We start from the raw sequence: 15,761 nt of genomic DNA, 5'->3' as shown, positions 1-15,761 counted from the left end.
CCTTCCCTCGGCACCTGTGGGAGGGGGAGCGGGGCGGGGGCAGGGAAAGTTTGTCCCTGTGGTTGGCTGCGCGGCCGGGCTGAGGAGGGGGACGGCGGCGACGGCGGCGACTGAGGCGGGCGGCTCCCTCGCTCCTGCCGGCTCCCAGGGCAAGCCAGCCAGCCAGCCAGCGGGGAAGAGGCGGGCGAGGGCTGCTCGCTGCTTTGCCTCGCACTCGGGTTATTGCTTTGTGGCCCCACCCCCTGTTGGAGGCTCCACTTTAGCTGAGGGTCTGCTGGCTCGCTGACCGACTTGGGGGGCTCCGGCTGGCTGGCTCTCGGCGCGCTTCTTGCCCGCCCCCAATTCTGGACGCAGAGGCATGGGGCACCGAGGGGAGGACGCGCCCCTTCTGCTGCTGCTCCTGTCGCTGTTTGGTGAGTCCTTGGAACCTGGGGAGAGAGGGGGTGGGTGGGAAAAAGAGGGGTGGGATGTGCGAGTGGGGGTGGGGGGCGAGAGCAAGGGAGGGAGACACTAGACGATGGGCGATGTTAGCGCGTCCCGGGTGGTGGGGATCCTGACCTGACCTGGCTTTTGGATACGCGGCGTTCCTTATTCGCATGTAGCTCTGTTGCGGGATGTGAGCAGTGCCTGGGTTTTTTTTTTGGTCTTTCTTTGTCCTTTTTAAAATCAAATCATCAAGGGTTGAACTGTAGGGTTGTTTGCTCGAGAGCCATGTTGTGACCCTTTGAAGCCTGGAAAAATTGTTAGTGGAGGAAGGCACTCTGCCCATGCTTGGAGGTCTCTCCCCCCCCCCCCATACCCGTGCAGGACCCAGCTCTCCAGTGAAGCGACCCGGCACACTTTTGGAGTCCCAAGTGATTTCTCTGACTGGAGGAGGCAGCCCTACTCCGTAACCAAAAATGAGACCCCCTCCTCCCCAGTGCCATATTCCTCTTATGTCCTCAAAAAAACATTAATGCAGCTTTAATCTCCACTTTATAAGCGGGTGTTAAAAGACTGGAAACAGATCCACTCTTGTATTCTTCTTCATCTCTCTGTCATAGCAGAGGTAACTAAACTCTGTGTCCAATTCCTTCCTTAATGTAGCGGGAGGTCTAGCTTTCTATCTAGTCTTCTCATGAATAGAGAATGGTCACCTTTGGGGGAATAGGATGGCTGGCTTTAGCGGCTGCCCTTTAAGGTGTGAGTTCATTAAATCATTGTGAACTTCTCTGTCTAAAGCTTTGGTACTTTTAATGATTTGGGGGAAAGGCGTCTTCTTACATTGTTCATATACGGTGCTTAGATTAAACCTTTCACAGTTTCCGTCAGTATATTTTATTCACTTCTTTCATTTTGGAAGCTGCCATGCCTGCGCGTCCAGCAATTGATTTCACTTCCTAGTTCTTGCTATGACACCTAGTTTAATGGAAACATGCTTCTGCTGAAATTTGCCCACATAGCTTTGCAGCATTAAAGAACTAGCATTAAAGAGTTTTGCATGCATTGGGTGTGTGTGAGAGTGTGTGTGTGTGTTCTGGTATTCAGAGGTGTTCTGGTGTTCAGAAGTGCTTTGGCGCTAATTTTAGTGTTGTTAATTTGAGTTCTGAATATACCATACTAATTAATGCATGGCACATCTATAATTGCTAAAAGTTTGTAGACTCTGTGGAACAGCTGCCCTGGTGTGTTTTCCGGTGCTAGACTAGGAGTGTTCCATACTTGGCTTTTGGGCTCTAGTGTTTGGAGCACTTCAGAACAACACATTTTAAAATAAGAACCATGTGTGGGAGAGTGAAAAAACCTAGAAAATATAGAATGTAGAGGGATTTTTAAATGAGACTGCTAGTGCATCACAGCTTAAAGAGAAGAGCTTCTGTAATTAACCTATAAGATATCGGTTATACAATGCAGTAAAGTTTTATAGAAAAGCTTCAGTGTTTAACATGTCAAGGTTTACAATAATTTTATTGGCTTAAGCAGAGGGTAATGGGAATGGAGGCCTTGGGGTGCATAATGGAAGAACCATTTCTCTTAAGGATTATTCGTTTTCTAAAATCATTTCTTCAGTCCTTAGATCTTCATCAAATCAGAAGTTCTTGGTATTTTCATATGCAAAATATTGGATTTATTATAATTTGGACACACCATTTTTCATGTCTCCAGCCCCCTCCTCTAAGATAAAATGAATGGTTTAAATCAGTGTTCCCCAACCTTGGGCCTCCAGCTGTTTTTGGACTACAATTCCCATCATCCTTGACCATTGGTCTTGCTAGCGAGGGATGATGGGAGTTGTAGTCCAAAAACAGCTGGAGGCCCAAGGTTGGGAACACTGGTTAAAAAAATTCCTTAACTTAAAATATTTAGTGGACCTGGTGTTCCTGTCCGTTTAGTTCAAAGAAGACAGATCTGCCCTTCATGGCCTAGGGCTGTGTACATGTACTAGTTTTGTGGCAGACTTGCTTGTTGACCCAAGTTTGTCCAAATAAGATAAAAAGTAATGGTGTTGGACCCAATGGTTTCTTGCCTTTTTAGAGAAAAGGGGCCACGTGGATGCATATCTGAGTGCTAAACTTACTTCCTTGCAGTTTATTTTCCCCTCCCCATTTCACTCCTCCAGCTGGCCTCCAAGAGTGGAAGTGAGAGGGGCTATGTGAGAATCACAAGGCGGAGGTGGTAGAGGGAAGAGACTACAGACAGGTAAATTGCAGGTATAGGAAGGTTCATTCTTCCTTAATCTGTGTGTCCCTCTTGATCTAAACATAAGACTAGTCCTGATATGAACAGACCTGGGTGTCATCACATATAGTGTGATAATAAAAATGCTAGTTCCAACATTCAGTTGTGCATGTGGTACTGCCCAGTAGAGATGTAGGTGGCGATGTGGTCTAAACCACTGAGCCTCTTGGGCTTGCTGATCAGAAGGTCAGCGGTTCAAATCCACGCGACGGGGTGAGCTCCCAGCTTCTGCCAACCTAGCAGTTTGAAAGCACACCAGTGCAAGTAGATAAATAGGTATCCCTGTGGCAGGAAGGTAAACAGCATTTCCATGCACTCTTGTTTCCATCACAGTGTTCCTTTGCCCAGAAGCGGTTTAGTCATGCTGACCACATAACCCGGAAAGCTGTCTATGGACAAACACCTGCTCCCTCAGCCTGAAAGTGAGATGAGCGCCCCAACCCCATGGTAACCATTGACTGGACTTAACCGTCATGGGGTCCTTTGCTCTTTTTTTTTTTACCTTTTCACTGCCCACAATGCTGATGGAAGATCACTTGTTTTAAAGTGCCCTTGTGTTAACGTTGGCCACAGAGAGAAGGCTGTAGACAAATATTTTAAAAAATAATACTCTCATTTTTGCATGATTGTACAGTGGTAATGAGAGGCAAGTTTGTTGGGAGTTTGATTCTGTCTCCCTCATATGAGTGAATAGGGTACAGGCAACCTGCCATTTATGCGCGTTCAATTATGTGCACGACCGTGCATGCATGCATTGCACCGAACCTGAAAGTGATGCAAAAAGTCACCAAAATGTCCACAAAAAGGGATAGGGCAGGGGTGGAACAGGGTGTTTTTAGGGGTTTTTGTGTTTCAAAAATACACAATTTCACTGATGCGTGCAGTGCCTCGGAACACGTGTAAATGGGAGGTTCCCTGTATCAGAAAATGTCAAGCATATGTAGTTAGGCCTTGCGTCTATCAAGGTTGAAGTTTAGGGAAATAATTTGCTGATATATTTGCAGAGGTTTGGTATGGCATGTATAGGGGACATGACCAAAGGTCTTTCCTGCTATCGGGGTAATTACCTACCGTAGTTATATATTTACCAAACCAAGTAAGTGTACAAGGAAATGCGTCACTATTTCTGCCTTCAACAGAGCGTGTCTTCTAACTATGGTTTGATAGGGAAACAGTTGAGGTACATGTTTTGGGAAGGTGGCTGAACCTGCTGATGGCATGTGGCATTGCATTCTGAGCATGAGTGCTTCAGTCTTTAGTTTACCTGTTAACAGCATGAGAACTGCAGGAAAAAAATTAAATACCCACAAGTAGGTCTGTTTTTTGCCAAACCACGTGGAAAGCCACCTTGCAAGTACTTATGCAAGTTGTGTGTATTTGATCTGTAACCTGAGCAAATGTCAGCCTTTCCAGTCCTAATTAAGATAACTGTTCCATTTAATTAAAAAACTGCTTCTTTCTTTTGGTGGGAAAGGGCTTGAGGGAAAGCAGGTGACTCATGTTGTACCACAGCAAGAACATTCCCAATCAACATTCAAAATCCCCAGGTAATCAATATTTGTCTTCCATGCCTCAGAAGTTCTTGCATTGCTTTTTCTGTCTAATCTCCAGTTCCTGGCTAGCATTAGGGATCTTTCAGAGAGCTTCATTTCATGTCCATTGTTTGCAATGGCTTGCATTTCCAGCTGTTTGATTTCTTTGATGCTACAACAGTTAGTAATTTGAATCAAGGTTTAATTCAAAACCCTGCAGTTAAAGGCTTCCAGTAATTAGTTGCTTGTCTGCTTGTAATCATGAACCTCATGAAACAGTGTTCTTTGCAATGCAATTACGGTAAAAAGTCAAAGCAAGAGAGAGTGTAAAGGGCTTTGCCCATTAGATATGCTATTTCACTGATCAATACTAGAAATGAGTATGCAGAGGAAAGATATGGGGAAGTCCTGATGCTTGAAAGGATTAAAGGGTGAAATTAATATGTGCTGAGTTACCTGTTCTTTTCCAACTGCCAGCAACCTGATATTACATTTTCCTCATTCCTCTGTGGTAAAGAATAAAAACAATTCTGCTCTGTCATCCAGCACTTTTAAGAGTAGGGTTTGCCCAACTTGGTATGAAAAGAGAGATCAGTGCGGCCTTGCTTCACTGAGATCAACCACTTTTTGCATGCTCTTGCTCTTCTCCTCTGTTCCTAAATTTCAGAATAATTTAAGGCTCTGCAAAGTGATTGCATCCAGGTGGATGGTGCAGATATTTTTCACACTAATTATTTCCCATTATTGACCATTGCTGTTGTTGGCATCCATCTGTCTCAAGAGGGAATGGAGTATGCCTCCAGGGGTAGAGTCAAACCACTGTGTTAGCAGCACCGATGTGATCTCCCTGGGGTGCAAGCCTAGGCAGGGTGTATGGAGGTCCTGGGCTACCCAGACAACAATACCCCCTTTCTTGGCCACTCTGATGTGTGGAGAGCAGAGCAACATGTTTGTCACCAGCTTGGCTGCAGAGGTTGCCAGAAGGAGATGTACAAGGTGCCGTCCAACCACCTTAGGGACTCAACTCGGGATTTGTGTAGCCTTTTCTTCTCCTGAAATATCTCGCAAGCCAGCAGAGGTTTAGGATCAAAGTTTTCCTTCTCCTAGATGGGCTGTCTTCCCAGGTTGATGATGCCCATCAGCACCTTACTTCCCTCTACAGCACATGCAGAAACCGCCCTCTTGGCCATTGCACACATTATTGCTCTTGTCTGCTCAGTCTGCCGGAGCTTGTCTTCACATGCAGGGGAAGTTTCTAACTCGCAGAGGATTTGAAACCTATCAGCTGCCCATCAGCTAGCCAGTTGAAGCCATTTCCTGGGGTGTGGCCACTGTTGCATGCTGACAGCTTCTAGGAGCCCCAGCTGAGAGCTGTGCGCAGTGTGGGGACCCAAGGTGAACTTCGAAAGGAGCATGACATGTCCCCCACCAGAAGTACTACCCTTCCCCTAACCTCCCAAACACAGGTGAAATCCATACTTCAGATAAATTGATGTAGTCCCTTCTTGCTGCTTGTAACAACTGTCTGAGCAGAATACACACGGAATTTCCATTTTGATATTTAAAATATATATATTGAGGCTGCAAATTATAGAACTTATTTATGCACATGAAGCAGATAAAATAGTCCTATCTCATTTGAGCAACAAATACACTTTTGAATGTACAGTTCACAATATGAGCTTGAATACTAAGAGCGTAGAGAGAATTGTTGGCGGCTGACTGCTGTCTATGGTGCCACTTTTGGATACTGTTTACTATTCTGAAGCATTCAAGAAAAGAATGCCTACAAATTTGTAGAGTGTTTAAAGTGTTTTAGACTCCTTTTTCTGGACTGTGTTGTAGATGGTTGGACATGATGGAGGTTTACAAAATTGTGTTGGCAAGATGATGGATAGTGTTCTTTTTCTATTCTGTAACCTTGGGGTTGCCAGTTGAAGTTGAATTGAAACACTTGCCAAAAGTACTTCTACGAGTATTTAACAAAATACGTTTTCTCCCATGAGATGCAGCAATGGCTACTAGCTTACATGGCTTTAGAAAATTAAACACATTTATGAAGGATTGGCCTCTTAATGGCTGTTAGCCTTGAGAGAGCCATTACTCTGAGAGGGTGTGTGCTTCTTTGAGTATTAGATGCTGGTGCAAGCAAGAGAAGACAATTATCTCCATTCCCTGTCTGTGAGTTTCTGGAAATATATAGCTCACCAGTATTGGAGGTAGTGGAATTTTGGTCTCAAGGGAATTTTGGTCTCATCTAGTAAAACAGCTTCTTATGGGATAGTATTCATTCATTCATTCATTCATTCATTCATTCATTCATTCATTCATAAAATGTATACACTGCTTGATTGTAAAAATCAACCACCACCACATCAAAGTGGTTTGCAAAAAGTACTTGGAACTCCCACAGAGGGGGAAAAATTCTTAATTTAGCAGTATATAATTTTCTGTATTTTCTATATCCTTGTTGATATCATCGTTTGTCTTAAACACTATCTTTGCTGAGCCCTTGTGGGTTCAGTTGATTATTGATTTAAATTAAATAAAATGCCAGTGTGACTCCATGCTAATATCTCCAAGGACACAGTGCCCTTAATAGTTTCATATTGCTATAGTGAAAGCAGCTGAGGCAGTTTGTTAAATAAGAAGTTGGGAAAATGCTAATGAATGAGAAATGATGGATATGGATGTGGATGTGGAGAGCATATCTCTTCTTAAACTATGTATTGGAATAAAGACTCATGCAAAACATAGACAAGTAAGTCTAAAGCCAATAAAATATTATTTAGTTTCCCAAAAATCATGAAATATGAAATCCAAAGATATTAAACAACTTTTATGCACATCTGGCAAGTGAAGAACTGTTGAAAAATGTGTTGCGGATATAGGATGCAAAGTGCTAATAATGAAGGAAAGCAGATACAGGGTATGTGTGTGAGGCGGGAAGATATTTGGTGGAGAATGTACTAGGTTTAATTATAATCAATGGATTTACTTACACTATTGGTTCACCCAATACTAAGTTGAAACTGAATTTTGTCTTTGACCTTCTCACAGTGCCTATGCTGAAAACATCTGAAAATCTAAAGAGGATCACATTTCTCTGATAATACTTGGCTTGCTGCATGAAATTTAGCACCCTTGTGTCTGGGGGGAGAAATGCCACTCTGTGCATTGCCATCATTGTTGTGATCTGGGACGTGAACTAGTCTGACCATGTACTCTCAGTTTTACTCTTCTTGATGCATGTTTTAATATTCATTGTGGACTTGTGGTGCAAAAGGAAATTAACATGTGCGTTGTCCACCTGATCTGTGTATCGGGTTTCTTTTCTTGTGGTTGCTGCTCATTTGTACAATCTGCAACATTAACTGGCCCTGTACTGTTTCAGTAAAGTGGGAGGTTTTAATAATGTGTTTCTCCATGGAAGAATCTTCGTAATTTGGAGAAAAAATGAGGAATACTATATAGGAAGGCAAGAGTAAAACTTCTCATGTTTCTGGGATGGCGTAAGATAGAGGCCACCAAATCTTGGGTGGGCTTTTTGGCACAAGTTATTGCATGAATATAGATAGCTGTTCTTATGTTTTGGCAGCAGATAAAGGGTAGATTTCCCAATACAAATGAACTTCAGGTTCTGTGAATCATTGAAGCTCAGGGTTGATTTACAGTTTACTGCAATGTTAGACACTTTTATAAAATGAAAATGGTATTGTGAGTGAGTCTAAAGAGATTGCATAGTTCTTTAGAGCTGAGAATGAGGAAATAATTGAGAGCTGCTTGTTTGAACAGGGAATGCTATCTTGGAGGTGTGAGTCTGCGCTGAAATGCAGTAAATGGCCAGGATGGGCTGATGGTTCTAATTTTGGGGTTTGCTTTCTAGTAGGACTCTGTGATCACAACACAGTGCTGAGTTTCCACGAAGAGAAAATTAATAGTTTGTGGTGGTTTATCATATTTTAAGAATAAACATACTGTAAAGGTAGACTTCTCTGAGGCAAAGTAAATGGGCTGCAATGTAGGGTAGAGTTTGAAAGATGACAAGCCATGTTATTCAGCCACTATTGACACACTTGACAGGCATGTGACTCTAAACATGTCTGACTACTACTTAGTTGGTGTTCAAGGAATAAGCTCTTGTTGAAGCTGAGTATTTGTGGGGATGCTCAAATGGTGTGGTAGGAGAAACTCATCCTATTGCCATCTTGGTCCTGCTCTACCAGATGGCAATTTGCCAGATACTGGTTATGATAGCACACTAACCAAAACAAAGGAGTTAAATGTGTAACTGGGATTGTTATTACTGGGTAGAGGAGTGCCCTTGCAAGGTGCTTGGGGAGCAGGGAAGATGCCACCAGAGTCTTTGGCATTAGTGACTTAGCCTTCCTGACCAGGAGGAACAATGCCCGCTATCTTTCCTCAAGCAGTTCTAGGGTAATATGTGTGTCTGCAATAGGATTCTGCTGCTTCCTCTGTCTTCTAAGCCTCCTTTAGGAGACAGGTTCAAGAGGAGGAGTAACTGATGGATATACAAATGTCTAAAATGCCCCTTAACCCCTTTTACTTCTTGAAGGATTTTGGGGGAGCAAGTAGCATGGTCAGGTTTGGGGAAATAGGCTAGCCTCCTCACTTCTTTTCTCTTTGAGACAATGGGAGATGAACAGTGTGAAGGAAGAAGTAGTAGAGAAATGGTAGTGAAGTATTATTTGCCCGCCTGTCAAACTTGAGTATTTGACTAGATCTTAATACTGAAGCATGCTCATAACTGGGAATGACAATTCTGTGCCAAGGAAGGATTTATTGCTATGTGACATTCTTTCCATCCTCCTTCACCTGCATCTCTTCTGTTATTCTCTGCTTAGGCCACCTTTAGAAACTTTTGCTGCTGCAGTGCAGTCCAGTAGTGTATGTTCTTTGAGAGCCGTGCTTCAAAGGACCATCTCAATTAAACGCCCTTTTTATATATGTCAGCAGTCCCAACTTCTGACCCTTTATGTAAGCATAAACGTAGCGTGAGAGTTGACAGATCCAGGTGGAACAATTCCTGTTATCTCGGTAGGTGGAATTGCTGTTAACTGCGTATCCATAAGGACCCAGATGAACACTCTTCACATGAATACTTGCTGCGGATGGTTGAGACTGCTTGCGTAGAACAAAACTGTCATATGAACTGGTCCCAAAGGAGTGAACATTCTGTCTGAATTGCCATCATATGAGGCACTAACTTGCATATTTAAAATTGGTCTTGGTACTCTATAACAGAAGTGCAAAACCTTTTGTTGTCAATGTCAAGGGCTGCAATCTGTCAGGGTGTGCATGCCAGACATGGGTGTGGCAAAAGCCAGTAGTGGTCAAGCCAATCTCTTCTCTTCTCTTTTATCTGCCCCCTTTCTGGATTGTATCATTCCTACTCTTATATCTGGGGACGAGGGTGGCGCTGTGGGTTAAGCCACAGAGCCTAGGACTTGCTGATCAGAAGGTCGGTGGTTTGAATCCCCGCGATGGGGTGAGCTCCCGTTGCTCAGTCCCTGCTCCTGCCAACCCAGCAGTTCCAAAGCACGCCAAAAAGTGCAAGTAGATAAATAGGTACTGCTCTGGCGGGAAGGTAAACGACGTTTCTGTGCGCTGCTCTGGTTCGCCAGAAGCGGCTTAGTCATGCTGGCCACATGACCCGGAAGCTGTCTGCAGACAAATGCTGGCTCCCTCGGCCTATAGAGCGAGATGAGCACCGCAACCCCATAGTCGGTCACGACTGGACCTAATGGTCAGGGGTGCCTTTACCTTTACCTTACTCTTATATCTGCTCTTGCTAGAGTCCTGGGAGAGTGAGAGAGGTGGCCCTGCTTGCTGTAACTAATGTTCTGGGTGGAGAATGCAAAGCAGAAGGGGGTCTATGTGGTGAAGAGGAAAACAAGAACCCCAAAATGGTGCAAAACACAGAATTAACCACAAAACTATACCTGCAAGCTTACAGTCTAAATGGAAACATGAAAAAGGGGGTAGGGAAAGCTAATGAAGGAAGAAAAGAACTGTTTTTTAAACATTTAAACTATGAAGAGTGTCAACAGGTATAGTGCTGAGTTTCTGGAGTCTTATTTTGAATTTACCTCCTCTGTTTCAGAATCTGAATTGCATTCACATTTCAAGTCTTGAATCTGTATATAGTACCTAAAACCATTTCCCCCTCAAATGCAACTTGAAAGGCAATATTACGGTTTGTATCCATGTAACAGTTAGAGGAAAGCTGGTATTCCAGTAATCTGACTTAATGGTAGATTGCAGCAAGTGTTGACAAATGTTGTGTGCTCTCACTTCAGTTTTGCTCATGATAGCTTGCTTTGTAAACTTCTGTAATGGCAGGGACGGGACGGGGCAAGTGTGGGCATATCTCACTTGGATACAGCAAAGTATTATGCACAGTGGATGCTTAAGCATTTGGCTGGCATAAGGCCCATTAAGCTCAGTGAGGTGTGAGCTGGCAGAGCGGCTTCTGATAGCACTCTAAGGGCAAAATGGGGAGAGAGCATCAGTGGGATGTTGTGCATGTGTCAAGGACATTGCACTTTTGGTACATGGTTCTAAAGCATTTCAGCCAAGAAACAAAATGGATGTGTTTTTCTCCCCTTGTACAGTCGTACTTTGGTTATCGAACGGCTTAGTTGCCGATCAAATCTGCTTCCGGACGCCGCAGACCTGGAAGTAAGTGTTCCGGTTTGTGAACATTTTTCAGAAGCTGAACTTCCGACACGGCTTCCACTTGAGTGCAGGAAGTTCTTGCAACCAATTGGAAGCTGTGCCTTGGTTCTCGAATGGTTTTAGGAGTTGAACGGACACCCGGAAGGGATTAAGCTCAAGAACCAAGGTACCACTGTATTATGGAAGAAGGGGTGTTTACAAAGATCTCTTCTTTACCTTATCCATTGTCTCCCCCATATTTCCTCCAACACCATTAGAATATTCAAAGAGCTAAGAGGGGCAGGATTACTACACACCTTTTAATCTCAGGCCCAGGTGGCAGATGTAGTACTATTTCCCAGATAACGTCAGTTGCTTACTAAGTAAATAACACTATTTGAGTGGGAGGGAATAGGAAGGGGAAAGGAAGAAAATGGGTAGCTCTCAGCTAATTTTTTTTTCCTTTTTAGGAAGTGGAATATATCAGGAAAGGCAGGAAATTCTGCTTCTTGGTAATAACCAAATGCACAGATGGGTATGTGTAACGTCTTGCTACCCCAGGTCCTGGAAAGGCAATCTTCCTCTCTCTGTGTATTTTGCCAATACATTTATTCAGCTAACCAACATCACAAAATGGGGTACAAGCTTTTGCGTTCTCTAGATCTTCATAAGGCCAGATGGTTAATGGACCAAGGGGAAGAGAAAAATTGGCTGGTGTCCAAGTTATCTGAGGCTTGTAAACGTCTTAAAGCGGAGTGTGGGAGGAGGTAGCAGACATTCAAATGAGGCTCTTTAGGTGCTGTGCAGGTTTCACCAAGGGCTTCTGGGAAGGACACATAATGGCAGATTCCCCATCTCTAAATCCTGCATTGCCATGATTAACTTTGCTCGGCATACCAGCAGTAACAACTATGGCTTGAGTCAAAACAGCTACTTCAGCTCTGGCAAGGAGCTTGGGCTAGTTTAATGGGATTTTTGGCTTGAAACAGCTGACCTCAATTCTAACTGCAAGCTGCTTTTGAACCTCCTCTCAGTTTTAAAAGCAATTTGCCATGCATCATCAGGTGGTTGCAGAGGTTGTGGTTAGGCCACGACTCCAAAGAACCATGCGGGTGATCGGAGGGAATTACAGAACGCTAACTCTGGTGTTGCGTTATATGGGATCTTTTGTTTCATTTGGCTGATGGTGCAGTTTTGCTTCAGAAAACGGTTATGTGAATTAAATATACGGTTGAGTAAATAAAGGGTGGCTTACTGCAGGCATACAGCTCCTCTGTGTCTATATATAGTACTCTTAGAAAGGACTCTCGGTTTTTAAGCTTCAGAAAGAAAGAAGTCTGTCATGGCTTTCAGTTGGAGCTCATGATAAACAATTGCATTTCCTGACTATGATTTGACTTGTAGTTTGACTTGCAGTTTGAACTCTGTCTGCCATTATTAACTGGAGCGCTTCCCTAGATAGTCTTGGCAGAACTGTGAAACAAGTGGCTTTTATCAGTTCGTTCTGAGTTTTAAAAGGGGGAGTGGGTTCCAGGGAATCGCAACTGACAGAAGCAGCAAAGGTGTGATGCTAATTTTAAATTGTGTGCTGGCTTCCCACAACACACATTTTCTAATGTAATTGGGTTCGAGTGATTAGGGACACTTAGATGACTCCTGGTCTGTGTCATATTTTCTTCCTTCAGTTGAAGTGTAAGCAGTGTTGAGTGTGGGGATCTTGAATAGAGAAGAGGTGGTGAACACCCTATCCATTGTTGGTCTGCTCCAAATCGATCTCTTCCATACAGCTTTAACTCCATGGAATTCAAAATCACCTTTGAAACGTGGGGTTAAAATTATGTGTGGCATTATGGGGGTGGACTTGGAGCAGATAAAGGGAAAGGGTTAAGGATCTCCATTGCCACTCAAAATCCCAATCTTCAAGGTTGCCTTTCTTTTTTATAATGTTTGCCCTTAATGTTTACTTTAGCCCATTGGTCCCAGAGAAAACAGGATGCTCAATTCACCCCTTCCCCAATTTACTTTTCTTTAAGAAAAGCACAGAAAGAAAAGCAAGTACCAGGGCTTTGCTGTGCATATTTGCTCATAACATGTTTCCCCAAATCATTTGGAAAACAGTGATTTTGCATTTTTGATTGGAAATTGTGTTACTGTTGGAGTGGGGGTTGGTAATTAATCATTGGTACTAAGGTAGCTTCTGTTGGCATGATCCTGTATAAATTCAGTGTCTTTATTTCTCACACGGATGAAGTTTGCATTCAAAATGTTGCAGCTTATTCCAACAAAGGATGGCCCTTCCTTACGACAACACAGCAGATCTCCCTGCAGCTGCATAATGAGAATGATACACACCTGGCAACTCTATATGGAAGCACAGGCTATATGGGGTGTAGTACAGAGGCTTTTGTTTGCAGGGTCAGGCCTATAGCTGCTTTCTTGCTCTTAGCTTAGAAGCACTGCTGTTTAGCTCAAGATGACTAGGTGTGTTCATACTGTATAACTGCCAAATGGAGGGGGGGGGGAGGAATTATGCACCCCCTGTGTAAATAAATCTGCTGATTTCTATTAGCATTTTAATGTTCTTGTTTTGCTCTTCTGCTTTATTCTTTGTTCATTTTGTTCACTTTTGATGCAGTTTAACGAGCACTGTAGCACCTCCTGGAAGAGATGGGAAAATGAATTAAGCCTGCAGTTTAGTGCTAATCTCTTGATTTGAGTTCTGTTGTTCCACCTAGACATGTAAATGCACTAAGATTTTCTTAGTGGAAAGTAGCATGGTGGGCTCAACTTGAGAGATGAGCTGTAAATGGACCCGGCTGTTGAGAAGTGCAGGCCATCTGTTCTCTGTGAAATAAAACTTGCGTAAAGTTTCAGAGATCAGGCACTTGAGGACTGAGTCAGAAGAAAGTAGTCCCTGTTCACAAAGTGTTTGAAATATTGCTTTGCTTGTATTGTGATAATGGTCTTATTTATTAGTTTTGGGGACATTTATTAGCATAAATGGAAGAGTAGCGATTTTCTGAGAACTGTAATTTAGGGTTGGCATGTGTTACTATAGTTTGCTTAGTAGAGTCTCCTAAGTAAAAGAAGTTTAATTTGATCCCATCCCTCTATTCCATTTTGTCGAAGACTTATTTGAATAGACTGCTTTATTTAAATGGATTGTAACACAATCTTACAAATGTCTGCTCAGAGGTAGGCCTTGCTGAGTTGAATGGGGCTTATTCATGGGTGAATATAATGAATGGATCTCCTTGCATGTTTACACATGTATGCCTGAACCCATCTTTTACGTGCGTGTTCACGGAAGCACTGTATTACTTTGGGGGATAATAATGTATTTATACCCTGCCCATCTGGCTGGGTTTCCCAGCCACTCTGGGCAGCTCCCAGCAGAATATTAAAAACACGATAAAACATCAAACATTAAAAACTTCCCTATACAGGGTTGCCTTCAGATGTCTTCTAAAAGTCAGATAGTTGTTTATTTCCTTGACGTCTGATGGGAGGGTGTTCCACAGAGTGGTGCAACTAGAGAGAAGGCCCTCTGCCTGGATGTTACTTGGAGGTGATTATGTACCACATACAGTAATAGAAAAGGACACAATTACTTTTAAAATACTAACGTTTTGTTGGCTTGGTGGGAATTAACAAATGCCAATACAAACATATATAGGATAAATATTTACCCCAAATGGTGGATGGTTAATAAAATGGCTTTGTGGCTTGAAGTGCCAGTTTAGAGGGGGGGGGGGATAGCAAGATGGTCCATTGCTACAAATTGCACAGGCAACCCAAACCCATTTAGCCTTGCGCCCATAAGCTTGAATTGTTTCTATCACAGAGACTGAGAGAGGTAGGGATATTGCCTTATATGGAATGAGGTAAGCACTAGAGAGCCAAGCAAATTGCAGCATAAGGTGCCTGAGTGTGCCAGGTTATTCAAAATCTTGAATACAAATGACTGCAGTTTGGGCTTGTGTGAGGTTTCAGAGACAGCAAGATTAGGGCAATGAGAAAGAGATAGAAAGGAGATACTAATAATTGCTTGTCCTGATGAAGGGAAGCTGGTACCTTGTCAGACGATGTCATCCCACTCATCACTGCAAACAGATTTGTTGTAGTCTGCATGTGACATTATGTCTAGATAACTATCCCAGAAATTCTGACTATAGCCTGTTGTGAGTAGCTTATAAATTCTAGCTTAAATATTTGATAGGTCTTGTGGCAAGGATGACCTTTTAAATTCTTTATTCATAAGAATTAAAAATCCTTTCTGGTGCTTTCACAACTTGAGCATAATGCAAAGCTAAACCTGATTAGTTTTGTAATATTGGGAAGTTCCACAAGATCAGTATCTTACTGGGAAGATCACTACCACCCGAACTCTGTGCTTATGTGCATTCCATCTTTCTTAAACATATTTATCCAGTTTTTGTTCTGGAATGCATTCAGGCCTGATTGAGTGCTGATTCTGCCCCTCCCACTCCAAAAGTTGGAGTTAATTATCGTTGATGTGACCATGTTTTAAGGTTTATTTGTTATCTGCCTTGAGTTCCCGTTGACGAAAAATTTATAGGACATAAATTTTAAAAATGAATAATGCTATCAATAGATGTAGCTTCAGAGCTTAAAATATAGGCCCTTAGACCCTGAAACAAGGTCTTTAAATTTGTGCAAGCACAAGTTCAAGACTCTGCATAAGCGAGTGAAGGAAGGTTCTTGCCATAAATCAGCCTTGGAGATTAGAAAACCCATGGACAGCTTTGACTGACATCATCCCTGACCATTGACCATGCAGGCTGGGGCTGGTGGGAGCTGGAATCCAGTAAC

At 42.9% G+C, this 15,761-nt stretch overlaps 1 protein-coding gene across 2 annotated transcripts in view; it reads left to right on the top strand.

The window, feature by feature from the left end:
* The first annotated feature begins 296 nt into the window (after positions 1 to 296).
* Positions 297 to 15,761, top strand: part of PTGFRN (prostaglandin F2 receptor inhibitor) — a 77,592-nt gene continuing 62,127 nt past the window's right edge. For both annotated transcript variants that reach the window (XM_081907864.1, XM_081907863.1), the window contains exon 1: positions 297 to 413. In XM_081907864.1, the coding sequence (XP_081763990.1) occupies positions 359 to 413 (55 nt within the window). In that variant the 5' untranslated portion in view covers positions 297 to 358. The remainder of the gene's footprint in view (positions 414 to 15,761) is intronic.

Source organism: Podarcis melisellensis (assembly GCF_964234715.1).
Source record: "Podarcis melisellensis genome assembly, chromosome: 4".
NCBI classification, from domain to species: domain Eukaryota; kingdom Metazoa; phylum Chordata; class Lepidosauria; order Squamata; family Lacertidae; genus Podarcis; species Podarcis melisellensis.
The sequence above is the reverse complement of the archived record's forward strand: the minus strand, read 5'-3'. Positions and strand labels throughout refer to the sequence as shown.